Raw genomic sequence first — 15,612 nt, forward strand, 5'->3', positions numbered from 1 at the left:
AAAGGTGAGAAAACAGCTTTCAAATCCTGGCTCCTCCAGTTACTAGCTGGGTGCATCTGAACACCTGTGTGTACTACAGTCACTACACAATTATTATGAATACACATTTCCTATTTATCTCACAAGGTTGTTTTAAAGGTCAAATCAATAAAGTCATATAGAAAACTATCTTGAACCTGTGAAATAATGAAGAGCATTGCCAATAAATAAAAGATAACTTCCACATATTTTGATACTTAAGAGTAGATAGGAAAGTTGGTTGCTGAAGACAAAATCAACTTGCTTGGAATAATTAAATGCCACGGAGACCCTTCCAAAATCTGGATGGAATAAACAAGCGCTTTTCAACGAGTGGTCCCTGGGTGACAAGATGTGAATGAAAACAGTATTTGTTCACCTTTTGGTCCAGACTGTAGGCCAGCACCCAGTCCTCTTGCTTGGGATGGAAGAGCAGGCTCTGGATGTAGAAGGTGAGCCGGTATTTCTGATAGGTCGCCCCTTCGTCTGAGCTGATCAATATGCTGCTCTCCATTTCAGGATCACTGAGAAGCATGATCTAAACAAAGAAGAGAGGAGAAAATATAGAGTTAGTGGGAGAGAATAAATACAAGAAATTAAAGCATAAATATAAAGTCATCTGTACTTGGCACAGAAAGGGCCATCTGGGATCTATATAAAATATAAAATATTGGTATTTTTCTCCTTGACTTAGTCCTTCATTGTTGAATTGAGCTGAAATATTGTGCAAGGTTAGGCTTGCATGCAGACAAGGCTTCATTTTTTTGATGTCTCTATTTTTTAAGTCCTGGGAACATAGTCTTGTGGTCGTCTGTCCCTGACATTGGGGCCATCCCACCTCTCTGCCACCTCTTCCCTGCTCACTTCTCCATGTCACTCCTCATCAAACTATTGCTCTTATTGCTTTTTACTCATGAAAAGGATCCCCTGTAATCTCACTGCTTGTTTTGTTCTGTCTGAATTATTTTAGTGATTCAATTGATTTAAGTGATTTCATGATCCCTTTGTTCTCAATATTTTCCAAAGCACATATCCCCAAAGGACCTTGAGGCAAAACCTGCTGCTCAAGAAGTCTGTCATCCCCAAGCCAAATGGACAGAAGTATCGGCTTTGACATCAGAGAAAACATGCTCAAATCTCAACACTCCTCTCTTCATATCGTGTCACCTTGGAAAGTGAGTTAACCTCTAGAGGCTTTGGTTTCTACAATAATAATTGAGTCTGATGATACCCAAACTGCCTTTAAGCACTTGATAAAATGAATAATCTTGACAAGTGATAGCTATGATTAATACTCACCTTTTGATACTTCCTGAAAATCCCCCTCCAATATGTGTAATTTGGCTTCTACTTATGGTAACTCAATAACATTGGTCCCACTACAGATGTTATTGCCTTTCTAGTATTTAAATCCAATAGACACACCTAGGCACTCATATCTTTCCTTTAGTTAAACTCCTGTGAATCTTTGATACCACCGGTCATTTCATCCTTCTTGAAGCATTTTCTTCCAGGTACTTCTATTCCATCATGTCATCTGGTCTTTCTTTTAGTCTCTTTTGAATATTTAACTTCCTGTTATCCTTATCATATGACCATTCCTCAACCCTCAGCTTTGACCCTCTTCTCTTTTCACTCCACACATTGTTTCTCAGTGACATCTTCCACTCTCATTTTACTTTTCCTCAATTACCATCTTTCTGGAGACAACTCATAAATTAAATCTCAATCTGAGGTCTCCTTCTCTTTGTTTTAAACTTGAAAAATTAGCTTCCTGGTAGATTCTTCTATTTGGATGTTCTCCAAGCATCTCAAACTCAACATGCCCCACAGTGTACCTCATTCCAGTTGATTATTCCCCCAGTGTTCCCTGCCTGGTTCAGCAAGTGTTTCTACCAACCAACCATTCATATGAAGCAACCTGTGTGTAACTACAGTCAGGTAGTAAACACAGGTCTTCACCCTTCTCTCTTCTTTTCCACTCACATCCTAAAATCCATCTCTAAGGCCTGTGTATTTCACCTACTAAATGCCCTGAATCACATCTATCCTTTCCCTACCCATTGTGATCGCCTTAGTCCAAAACGTTACCATCTCTGGAATGGATTGCTGTAAAACATCACTAGCCAATCTCCCTGTACCTACCTTGCCTCCTCCAATTCCCTCTGTACACTGTGGCCAGAACGGTCTTCCTGATTCTCACATTCCCCTACTTAAAGCCACTAAAGTTATCATTTATCATAACCTGGCATAACCTGCCCAGTGCTTATGCATCCGGCTTCATTAGTAACATAGACCCTTCACCATTATTATCCTGATTCCTTTGAGTTCCTAATGTTTGCTGAATGACCGAAGAAGAGAGTACGCTTATTTCCTCTTACACTTTTTCCTGTCTTTGGCTAAACTACCACCAGTTGTTGGAGATACTGCTACACTTGGTCTGAATCATGGGGCCCAAAGTACAAAATAAAGCCAAAAACAATTCCGTACCTTATAAAATAAAACTATTTAATAGCATGATTGTTAAAATGTTAGCATAGCATATATTCATATAATAAATTAAGCTTTAAAACAAACTCAATCCCTTTAACTGCTAAGATTCATTTTTGTTTTTGTTTGTTTGTTTTTCTTTTATTTCTTTACAGCTTCCAAGACTAGCTTACTTTCTTTCAAATATTTGCTTTGGCTTTATTGAAATAAGTTATTACTAGTTATCAGCAAATTTTAAAGAAATGGATGCATTATGTAACTTTTTTCCATTCGTGTGTGAATAATCTAGGGCAGGGATTGCCAACCTTTTTCATCTTGTAGCACACATAAGTAATTACTAAAATATATTTTTTGCTGATCTAAAAAAAACAGGTATAATTTTGATTTATTCACACTGGGCAGCTATTGTTACATTGGCTGCTGTCATTTTTTTTTTTTAATTTGACAATCTAAGGGAAAAGAGGCCAGTGGCCCTGACTAAATAGTCAGGTCTTGCATGTTTTGAAAATGCTGCGGCACACCAGTAAGCTGCAGCACACTGGTTGAAAACCGCTGATGGAGGGGAAATATTCTATATGAGTTATTCAGAGATAGAACTTTTTCCTCCTTTGGCACTGCGATGGCATAGGACAACTTGAAATGCACTCCTGCTGCCCTTGAGGAAACCTCAGAGGATAGATTCATGCTCCTTGCAGAGTGTGAGAGGGCAAATCTACTCGTTGAGAATGAGGCTTGCGTAAGGGCCCATGCTTGCTTCACACGGTGTACTGATGGGTTCCCTAACAGGCAATGACATAATTTTCCCCCTGGTGCAGAGAAATGACACTGCTTCTTTTATGCAGGTATAAAGAAGCTGCAAGCCTATGATTTTAATTAGGAGATAAGACCAACGTCATAAACAAACTTTATTTTATTTGCCATGAGTTACAATATACTGAATAAGAGTTACCAGCAAGTAGCTACTGCAATGTATCTTCCTCCAGCCCTGTTTCTTCCTGTGCCCACACTTGCATACAAAACACAGCGATCCGCACACAAATAGCGCATCCATGTGTGCACACATAGCCTTACGCGGACACAGATGCAGCATAGATGTGGGAGCGCACACACAAAAGTGAGTTTATATACAAGGCATATAGACATTTTGTGGGGGTTTTAGGGAGCTTTTATTGGCAAGAGTACATTTTTATTGCAACCTTTCCCTGACATTCTCATCAGAAATCCTTTTATATACTTTGATATCACTGGCAGGGTCTGTATATAATCCTCATTTCTGAGAAGATTAAAAGGAAGGGGAATGGCAATCTACACGTGCTGGATTTCCAAAATGTTGGGCACTTTACTGGATCTTTTATCAAAACTGAGTGTGAATTATGTGAAATATCATCACTTGCCTTTTGGTAAGTGAGGCTCAGAGGAGAAAAGCAACTTGACTTTGACCTCCTCTGATCAACTCACACACTACCACCTCCTCGTATGCACACTAACACTTCACTGGACCTCAAAACCATATCTTTCCCAAAGGACAGAAGTCAGAGAAGTTTTTCATTCTTTCTTTAAGCATCTCTAAGAATTCCACACCAGCCCAGGTGGCATGGCTCAGTGGCTGAGCATTGACCTATGAACTAGGAGGTCACGGTTCGGTTCCAGGTTAGGGCACATACTCAGGTTGTGGGCTCCATCCCCTGGGTGGGGCGTGCAGGAAGCAGTCAATCAATGATTCTCTCTCATCATTGATGTTTCTATCGCTCCTTCTCCCTTACTTTCTGAAATCAATAAAAATATATTTTTAATAAGAAATCCACACCAGAGAAAAAAAAAAGCAGCTGACAGACAATAGGGTGATGAACACCTGGGGTGGAGGGTGGGGTGGGCTAGAAGAGGTCAAGGGAAGGAAAAAGAGACATGTAACACTTTCAACAATGAAGATTTTTTTTTAAGTATATCTTTATTGATTTCATAGAGGAAGGGAGAGGGAAAGAGAGATAGAAACATCAATGATGAGAGAGAACCATTGATTGGCTGCCTCCTACACGTCCCCCACTGGGGATCAAGCCCGCAACCCAGGCATGTGCCCTTGACCGGAATCAAACCCAGGACCCTTTAGTCCGCAGGCTGACGCTCTACCCACTGAGCAAAACCAGCTAGGGCAATAAAGATTTTTTTTAAGCCTCTTTCCTTCTCTGACATATATCTGACCCTGGCCAAGAGGAGACAAATAATTAAATAATAGGAATAAAAAAAAAATGTAATGTCAGTGCTCAAAAAGGAAAGGAGAAGGAAGAGACCACAATATTAACATAAATACAATAAGAGAGCAAATGCCTCCTCAGAAGTTGTCTCAAGATAACATGCGTGTGCTGCATATGAATATACTATAGATATAAAGAAAACCATCTCATAGCCACCCATGTTTCTGTTGTTTGTTAAGCAGGGATTTTGAACACAAATGCTTAAGAGGGCAAAGCAGGTAAATAATAAGTGAAGCAGATAAAACCAGACAAGGACTGGGGAGGACTATGCTGGAATGGGAAATGCCCACCTTTCCTTAGAATATTTCAAATTGAATTAAAAAAAATTGTGCCCAAATTAAATGTCTGTGGACTGAATTTATGAAGTAGTTGTGTGACCCATGCCAATGTTATGATCACTTGTTTCTACAGAAACAAAGGAATGTACAGCCCTTGCCTTTTCATATGGATAGAAACCCTCTGGCGATGCCTGTGAGTTCTGTACTTACATGGTTTTAAAGAGTTCCCACTGGAAATTTTTGTTTCATTTTTTTTCTCTTTTACTTCATTTTGCTTTGGTCTTTTATCCAGCTTTTCCTGACATAAGAACTGCAGTGGGTGTGTGCATGTATTGGGAGAGGAGTATTTCTAATATGGTTTAGCAGAATTATTAGCGGTATAGACTCTGGGGGCAGGTGCCTTGAGGTCAAATCTCAGTCGGCTATTTTATGTGTAGACATAAGGATATTATTCAATTTCCCCAATCTGTTAGTTCATCTATTAAAAAAGCAGATAATAATTGTATCTAACTCACAGTGCTGTTGAGATAATTAAATGAAATGCTGATGAAAACAGCTTAACACAGGCCCACAACTCCTAAACAAACATTAAACTTTATCTTTCAATCACCCAGGATGAGTCCAACTGCAATCAGAAGCAATGCCCAGCAGGTGGGAGACAAATCGAAGCGATTTGGGGATTATTTGCCTCCCTCTTGACTCCCATCATTCCTGAGCTTTGGGGATTAAAACGAAAAAGATGGGTGGTGAGGGAAAAGGGAAGTTGCTGTTCAATGGGTATTATTAAAAAAGGAACAACAGGCCCAAAACGGAGTCACTTGTGTTAAGGCCCTGTGTCAGAAAACTAAGACCTAATACCTACCCCAATTATAGCTTCAACCTCCCCCAGGAATGTGACCTTTAGCCAACCAACCAAGAATTTCCTGGTCAGCACTAGGAGGTGATTCCCCTGACACACCCCTTCTGGTCCCCTTAGGCCAGTGGTCGGCAAACTCATTAGTCAACAGAGCCGAATATCAACAGTGCGATTGAAATTTCTTTTGAGAGCCAAATTTTTTAAACTTAAACTATATAGGTAGGTACATTGTTATTAACTTAATTAGGGTCCTCCTAAGCTGGCCTTTGCTAAAAACGTCCTCAATCTGATTGAGGTACATTCACTGAGGTCGACCCCTTCCAACTCTCCCATCCACACTCGTCTTGTATACTTGTTTCGTCTATCTCCTTTCGTTCATCCTCTCTATATGTCCACCCCCCACTTCTTCTAACGCCACTTCTGCAAAATAGACTCGCCCAGGCCAAAAACCGACTTCTGCGCATGGGCCACGAAGTTTTAATCGCACTGTACGTGCGCGCCCGCACGTGGTATTTTGAGGAAGAGCCACACTCAAGGGGCCAAAGAACCGCATGTGGCTCTCGAGCCGTGGTTTGCGGACCACTGCCTTAGGAGGTTGACCTTGAATAAAAAAAAAACACATTCATTGCTCATCACTTCCTTTGTCCATCCCCTCTCTGCCTTTGAAAAACTTTCTACTTGCCAGATAGGATGCTGCCCAATTCATGAATCATTTAATAAAGCCAACTGTACCTTCAAAATTTATTCAGTTGAATTTGTGTTATGTAACAGTAAGAAGCTTCAATCATGCAAAATGCTAAAGTTCTAGAGATTGGCTGTACAGTATTGTCCTTATTGTTAACAACACTGTACTGTACAATTAAAAGAGCTTGACAAGGGGGTAGATTGCATATTATGTGATTTTTTAAAACCACAATTAAAAATAAATGGAAGGATGAGGGAGAAAAAAACTATGTTTTACATTTATTTTGCATATATTTTACATCCCTGATAATAATTTAAGAAAAATACACTCTACTAACAAATATCAATGCTACCAAAATGAACACCAGTCAGTAGGTAATTGTGTCAATTTGGTAAATACAATTGCCACTTTGAAATGACCACTCTCATCTCTTTAAAGGGAGGCTCCAACCTAGGAAGCAGCTAAACACATCCCTGCCTTAGGAGTGAGGACCTCATACAAGCAGTCTCTGTATTTGGCCATTCATTATACATTAACTGCTGTTACTCATATTGGAGATGGACAAGTATTAGAGTTTACCAATGTAAGGATGGTACAATACCATGTTTTCATTTACTTGCAATGCTTTAGCAGGAAATTCCTGGGAAAGTTGAATAATAGTGGCCCTAATTTTTTTAAAGCAATCTTAGAAAGTTTTAAGGATTTCTCCCCTTTCTTTATTTTAATGTATTTTTTGTTGATTTCAGAGAGGAAGGGAGAGGGAGAGAGAGATAGAAGCATTAATTATGAGAGATAATCACTGATTGGCTGTCTCTTGCACACTCCCAACAGGAGATGGAACCCACAACCCAGGCATGTGTCCTGACCAGGAATTGAACTGAGACCTCCTGGTTCATAGGTTGACACTCAACCACTGAGACACACCAACTGGGCAATAGTGGCCTTAATTTTAATGGTCTCCTGCAAATTGCAAAGGACACACTTGGAGGTCAGGAATCAGGCAGCAGGATGTGCTCAGTCAACTTACAACTTCAAAAGTCTGTAAGCTTATTTGTGTCTAAACCAGTGAAAATTAGTATTGGAAATGTCAAAATCCTTCCCCGAAATCTTTCCAGAATATACCTTCTCTTGCTGATGGCGAGTCATACAATATCATTGATGAATATGTTATTTTATTCAATACTCAGCCTCTTTTTTTCTCTTGTGTGTGATTTATAAAACAAGGGTGACTAAAGGTTTCTCAATCCCTCACTCTGCCAGGGTTCCCAGAAATGCCAAGGAAACAAGTTCTAGTCCAATGCTTTGAAAACAGTCTCAGAATAGTAGTTAGTAGACTTCTGAACAGAAAAAGAGAAATACTATAGTTTACTGTGTAATTGAGTCTTAATGGGAGCCTCTTAGCACAACAAGAAATAGCAATAATATCAATACAAGCTCATGAAGAATATAAGAGAGGTATTCTTTAGGCTGACCCTTAAACCTATTGGCATAATTGACACGTTGTTGAATAGTGACTTATTCAACTATAACACAAGTTGAGCCTGTTATAGAAAAAGCTTTTAAATCACAATATAACAATATACTAGTATCCCCACACACACACACCATCTATCTATCTATTTATCTAACATGTCCTCTAGCAATGATTCTCCACTGGGGTGAGAAGAGGAATTGCCTCTAGAGGACATTTAGCAATGTATGGAGACATTTAAATTGTTCCATTTTAATTGGGGAAGAGGGGGAGTTATTGGCATCTAGTGGGTAGATGCCAGAGATGCTGCTATACACATTACAGTGCATAGGACAACGAATTACCCAACACAAAATGTCAATAGTGCTGCTGTTGAGAAGCCTTGTCACCATATATATACATATATACACAGGCATACTACTATGGGGAAAATATATAAATTACATATACATTATATGTACAGATAGTACATTGATACATATTTATGCTCATATGCATGCTTCTTTCACCTACTGCCACTAATACATGCCAGATTCAGACCCCTCGCCTTTCCCCCCCAACCCATCACATCTGTTTGTCCTTCAGAATTTAACATAAGCATCACCCGTAAAGCAATAATCATTGAGGCCAATCAAAAAACATTAAATGATACAAAAACAACTAAACAACAACAAAAGTATTTTTTAAGTGGGCAAACGACTTGAATGTATATTTTTCTAAAAAAATATGTAAATGGCTAAAAAGCACATAAAATATATTTACTATCATTAACCATAAGGGAAATACAAATAAAAACCACGAATGAAATACCACCTCATACCAATTGAGATGGAAAATCAGAGAATATAGTAAGTGTTGGCAAGGATTTTGAGGCATTGGAACCCTAGTGCGCTGCTGGTAGGAATGTAAAACAGTGCAGCTACTAAGGAAAACAATATGTGGTTCCTCAAAAAATTGAAAATAAAATTGCATATGACCCAGCATTTTTTTCTGGATATATACCCAAAAATATTGAAAGCAGGGCCTCAAAGAAATATCGATACACCCACCCACATTCATAATAGTGCTATTCATAATAACCAAAAGATGGGAGCAACCCAATTGCCCGTTGATGGAGGACTAGGTAAACAAAGGTGGTCTATATATACAAGGGAAATTATTCAGTCTTTAAAAGTAAGGAAATTCTGTCACATGCTACAACATGGGTGAAATAAGGACATCAGGGTAAATGAAATAAGCCAGTCACAAAACAAAATACTATATAATTTCCACTTACTATATAATTACTACTTATGTGGTAACTAGAGTCAAATTCATAGGAACTGAGAGTACAATGATGGTTGCCAGGGGCTGCGGGAAAGGGAAATGAGGAGTTGGCCTTTAATGAGTATAGACTTTTAGTTCTGCAAGAACAAAAGAGCCCTGAAGTTCAGGAAAGGCCTCATGAGAAGGCAGACTTTGGAATGGATGTAGGAGTCAGGTGAGCTAGAACAGAGTGAAGGAGGTAGAGTGTTGTGAATGGGGTCAGGGGATGAGGGGTGAGGTAAGCACCCAGGCTTTATCCCACATGATGTGGAAAGCCTTGGGCTTTGAATGAGGCGCTGACAGGCTATGGCTTGCATGTTGACCCTTTCACTCTGGCTGCCACTCTCATGGAACAGAGCATGTGGGAGGTGGGGAATAGAGGGACAGAATCAGAGAGATTAGCTGCAGGCTACTGCTAGGATCCAGATGGGAGAGGCTGATGGCCCGAGCTAAGGTGAAGTGCCCAGATACTGAAATGGGTCTATTTCTGGTTGTATTTAAAGCCAACAGTCAAAGGGGTCTACTTACAGATGAGATGTGGGGTATCAAAGAAAGTGAGGAGATTAAAATTTTTTTACCCATACATTCATCTCAGTGTCACTTATCATAATTAAAAATTGGAAATATCTCAAATTGTCTAATGGGTTTTTGCCTTAACAACTGGGAAAACAGAATTAGCATTTATGAGATAGGAAAGCCCTTGGCAGGAGCAGGCTGGTGCTTTAAAAATACGGAATTTGGTTTTTTAAAAGGCCAGGTGCCTATTAGACATCCAAAAGGGAATGTTAAGTAGACAGGCGATACATGTACTAAGCCTATTTCAGGAGAGCGGGGTCAGCTGCAGACAGGAACTCAGAACACATCAGTGCTGAATAATAGCATTTAAAGATGTGAATCTGCAGATCACCAAGACAGCAGCCATAGACAGAAAAGAGTCTGGAGAACTGAGCTCTGGTGCACTGTTTAAGTTTCAAAGAGACGAGGAGGGACCCAGAAAAGAGTATGAGAAGGAGGACAACCCAGACACTGCAGTGCCCTTGAAACCTTAAAATCAAGGAAAGAAAGCATATCAAGGAAGGGAGTGTCCAATGTGTCAAATGCAACTGACACCTAAGTAGGGTAAATACTGAGAATTGGCTGTCGAGTTTAGCAACGCAGAGGATGGTAGTGAGCAATGCAAAGGCAGTGGCGTGCAGTGTGCAGACAGTCCTGCTGCGAGTAGAAATTGGCATGACTGTTCTGGAAAGCAAGATGGCAATATGGAACAAGAATCTTATAAATATTTATATGTTTGACCCTGCAATTTCTCTTCTAATAATTTATCCAAAGAAACCATCAGGGACCCAATAAAAGATTTATCCACCTGTATGTTCATCTCAGTATTATTTATAATGATAAAAAATTGGGGGAAAAAACAAATATCTGATAGAATGATTAAATAAAAGCAGGCTACCTCCATTCAACGGAATATTATGCATCCATTAAGTCTGAATTCAAGTAGTTGTATGACACATGAAAAATAATCATGTGTAAACTGTGCATAAAAAGCCGGCTAAAACACAAGAAGCAGCATCTCAATTTTGTTAAAATTGTTTACATTTTATGTCTGTATTTACATAAATAAACTTACTCCATGCTAACAGAAGTGGTTACTGTGTGGCAAGATCATGAGAAATTTTGTCATTATCTTTACATTTTTCTATTATCTCCCACATATTCTACAAATGTGCAATGAGCAGTTATTACCTTTATAACCATATTTATTCTCATTCTCTCTCTCTCTCTCTCTCTCTCTCTCTCTCTCTCTCTCTCTCTCTCTCTCTCTCTCTCTCTCCAGACACTTTCCCATTAACTCTTTTGAGAACTCAGAAAGGTTATGCTAACCTGTTGCCTGCTTTGGAAAAAAAGAAGTTGAATAAAAACTGCATTGTGAAAGCAGGACAGGTGTCCTGTAAAGGAAGGGTGGTGAGGGGACCTTAACGTATACAACAGTAAGAGCATCTCCAAACTCAGAAAATGATATTATTGTCCTCCCCTGTGGAGTAGAAATTTCGGGCATCTTGCCCTCCCTTCTCCAAATGTTGCGGGCTCCCTGCCCCCATACACTTCATGGAATAGATCTCCCCCAGCCCAGCTCTGATCATGGCATTTCCCCTCCACAAGAAACTCTAGTGCCCTCTACCTGGCACAGAAACCAAGCCTGACACTTCAGTTGGGGATCCCATGTTGAGCTCAGGCTTGACTATTAAAACACAACCATATGTTCTTGCCAAGTATCCCCTAAAAGTTTTTTTCAAATCACTATGCCTGCTGAAACCGGTTTGGCTCAGTGGATAGAGCGTCGGCCTGTGGACTGAAAGGTTCCAGGTTCGATTCCAGTCAAGGGCATGTACTTGGGTTGCGGGCACATCCCCAGTAGGAGATGTGCAGGAGGCAGCTGATCGGTGTAGCTCTCACATCGATGTTTCTAACTCTCTATCTCTCTCCCTTCCTCTCTGTAAAAAAAATCAATAAAATATATTTTAAAAAAAAATCACTATGCCTAACATTCTGATCTTTGACAAGGCTCCTGCCCCACCGAGAAAGGCCAGCATCCCCCCCAGCTACACCCTCCTTCAAGGCCCATGGAAATGCTCTCCCTTCCAGGAAGTCTCCTCAATGCTCCAGCAGAACAATCTCTGCCTTTCACCAGCACATTTGTTATCACAAATTGAATGTGATGTGAGACGACATGATTCTGAAATGTTTAACATCTTTGAAAATGGGTCAATATTGGTCATATTTTGTTTCACTTGTCTTCATCTCACTTTGCCACCAGGATATCAAGTTCCTTAAAGGAAGAGAACTTCAGTGATACCACATCGTCTGATCTTCTTTGCTGGGCTCAGTGAAGCACATGCTGGGCTCAGTGAAGGTCACTCGAGGGTAGGTAGGTTTGCTTGTCCAAATGATCAGTGAGTTAGATTTGTGGCTTACCACTGCCCTGGCCAGAGAAGATAGTTTCCTCTCAGGAAGAGCAGTTAGCAGAATCTTTATGTGAAGCACAGCCCGTTGGTAGCTCAGGCATCACCGGCCCCACGGGTGGTCATTGTCACCTAGGGCAGTGGCCCCGCTGCCTCCTCCAGTTCCCTTTTATGGAAGTCTCATACAGACAAACTCAATAAATTGATGGCCATATTATTTTTCAGCAAGATGTTTATTTCCAATATTTTTACAAAGCAAGTCTAACCCTAGGAGAGAAGGGGGGGGCGGGGATAGAAAGTGTCATATTTAAAAGAAAATAAATGAAGTCTACAGAATTGGGTTGGAAGTAATTTTCATTTCTTTTGTTGAATTATTGCTAACATATTGTGGTGATTTGAGTTCAGACTTTGGTCTGTTTGCTTTGTCTTTCTCCACAGGAGCACTAAAGAACAACATGAACCCAGACATGTACTCAGGGCACAGATGGGGGTGCTGAGACACAGGTTAGGTGGGTGGAAGGCACGGGCTTTGGTACAATGTTGTCATGGGCCCTGATACTAACCAGGTGTGTTGGGAAAGGTTTTGAGAAATATCAAATCAGTTGACTCAAGCTCATTCAAGGTGTTTGCTCTTTCAGGCACCCACGTTGCTACTAAGCACATCGGGGACCCCAGTGAGACCTGAGAGTTAAGAGGCACTGCCTTCAAATCCTAAAACCAGAAAGGCAGTGACCACATGAAGAAATAAAGAAACACTGCATACCAGCACACAGATTATCTACTGCACAACAAACCTAATGTATAAACATCTTGCTGATGCTGTGTGCAAGGAAGGTCCTGAAAAGATCCTGGTGCCCAAGAGATGGGAAACGGAAATTAATTGTACAGTCCCCATTATGACTAATTTAGGAATTGAAGGTTGTTACTGATACAGTATTTATTTAGTGTGCCAGCATTGGTATTTCATTTAGTGAACATTAAGAAAAGAGGACAAGGCTTTCAGAAATTCATCGGCTAATCCTATTTTCCCACTGAACCTTAAATTCTTAATGAGAAGCCTTCAACCTAGGCAATTTTCTTTTTCTTTTTTTTTTAAAGTTAAATGTATCGGGGTGGCAATGGTTAATAAGATTATATAGGTTTCAAGTGTACAGTTCTGTGTTACACCATCTGTATATTGCATTATGTGTCAACCTAGCAAATTTTCAGGGACCTAAACTTCAGTATTTGGGAAGGATTATGTAGTTAGGAGAGGCAAAACAAGCTTGAGGTCATCATGAGGCAACCAAACAAGGGAATAAATAAGCTTGGAAATATGCTTGTCCTGGTCTAACAGGAAGAGACTACGCAGCTGGAACTTCACGGGCATTAGTAGCAAGGTCACTACACTCTGGGAACACCACCTTGCCCAGTAAGAATGATGGTCATGTGAACATGGGTTAAACTCAACTCCTCAACCCCAGTCACAGCTCCCACTTCTGAGTGGCAGGGATGGGCTCCCATAGAGCTAAATGCTAGGAATGATCATCAAGGAGCATGGCTCCCTGGTCATTGTGGCTCAGTGGTTACAGTGTCAGCCTATGTACCAGCCCACGCACCAGAGGGGTTGAGTGTTTGATTCCTAGTCAAAGGCATGTACTGACTTGCAGGTTCCATCCCCAGCCCTGGTCAGGGTGCATGTGGGAGGCAACCAATCGAAGTACCTCTCTGGCATTGATGTTTCTCTCTCTCTCCCCCTCTCTCCCTTCCTTCCACTCTCTCTAAAAAGCAATGGAAAAAAATATCCTTGGGTGAGGATTAACAAATAAAAACACAAACAACAACAAACAAGGAGGATGGCAATTTCCTGAGGGACAGCCCTTTGGTCCAGTGGTCCACAGAGCCAAGCTGTAATAACTGATTGTACCAACAGTCATTTCACCAGCACAGGAACTATCCCAGGGAGAGGAAATGAAAGCACTGATGCACTGATTCCCTTCCCCCAGGGGAGAGACATTTCGCTCCCAAAAGAGTACAGATGAAAAGGAATGAAACGTGCAAAGAGTGGGGCAGACCCTGGCATTTTGTGAAAGCCCTTGGTCTGTGCTTTCTACCCCCAGCTCGGGACACCTGCTCTTCATACCTTCACCTCCAGGTGAATTGCATTGTATGGCAGAGTTGCCAAGTCTTGTATCCTCACTCTGCTCCTTGGGGAAAGTAAGGCTGGTGTGATTACCCACTGTCTTAGTTTCATGTTGGTGAAAACAAATCAACACAAGTTCAATGGCTTAAAACAACATACACATAATTTTATTATCTTATAGCTCTGGATGTCAGAAGCCCAAAATGGGTCTCACTGGGCTGAAATCAAGGTGTCTGCAGGGCTGCATTATTTTCCTAAAGGCTCTAGGGGAGAGTCTCATTTCTGGGTTTTTTTTTCTACTTCTAGAGGCTGCCCTTACTCCGTGGCTCCCGGCCCCTTTGCATCTTTAAAACCAACAATGGGCTGTCCAGTCTTTCTCAGATCCCATCCCTCTAACTCTGCTTCTCCCCTTTCCCATCATCCTAAGGCAGTGATGGCGAACCTATGACACGCGAACTCATTTTTTTTGGTTGATTTTTCTTTGTTAAATGGCATTTAAATATATAAAATACATATCAAAAATATAAATCTTTGTTTTACTATGGATGCAAATATCCAAAAATTTCTATATGTGATACGGCACCAGAGTTAAGTTAGGGTTTTTCAAAATGCTGACACGCCGAGCTCAAAAGGTTCGCCATCACTGTCCTAAGGATTCTTGGAATGAAAATGGCTCGCTTGGGTTATTTTAATGTTAGCTGATGAACAACCTTCATTCCATCTAGAACTCTAATAGCCCCTTGCCATGTAAGTTAACATAGTCACAGATTCTTGGGATTAGAACACATCTGGGAAGCCATTATTCTGCCTACCAGGTCCCCTTCCATAGGCAAAGAGCCACCAGAGCCAGAACTGAGTGACTTAGGGGAGGTCACAGCTGATTAGCAACTGTTAAAACTGGGCTCAAAGTCAGAAATTTACCTCCACAATTGAATGCTTTATTCTTCCTGCTATACTCTGTGTTGGTGACATAGCAAAGGAGAGAGAGGACACAGCAAGAGAAAGACCAAGGCAGGTCTTTGTGCAGGTGTCTCTTGTCCTGTCCGAGTCACCAACCATCCCCTTTGGTTGCATCCCTTCAGCTGTAAAAGTAAACCCATCATCCCCAAAGAAAATGCCATATGTATGTGTATTTTTTCCTGTTGGTTTTGAGGGTGTTCTGGTTGCATGGT

At 40.7% G+C, this 15,612-nt stretch overlaps 1 protein-coding gene across 1 annotated transcript in view; it reads right to left on the reverse strand.

The window, feature by feature from the left end:
* SORCS3 (sortilin related VPS10 domain containing receptor 3) overlaps positions 1-15,612 on the reverse strand; it is a 514,894-nt gene that overhangs the window by 239,014 nt on the left and 260,268 nt on the right. The window contains exon 4 of the mRNA XM_036336059.1: positions 398-556. Coding sequence (XP_036191952.1) covers positions 398-556 — 159 coding nt within the window. The remainder of the gene's footprint in view (positions 1-397; positions 557-15,612) is intronic.

The sequence above is a fragment of the Myotis myotis genome, unplaced genomic scaffold, assembly GCF_014108235.1.
Source record: "Myotis myotis isolate mMyoMyo1 unplaced genomic scaffold, mMyoMyo1.p scaffold_m19_p_15, whole genome shotgun sequence".
Classification (NCBI taxonomy): domain Eukaryota; kingdom Metazoa; phylum Chordata; class Mammalia; order Chiroptera; family Vespertilionidae; genus Myotis; species Myotis myotis.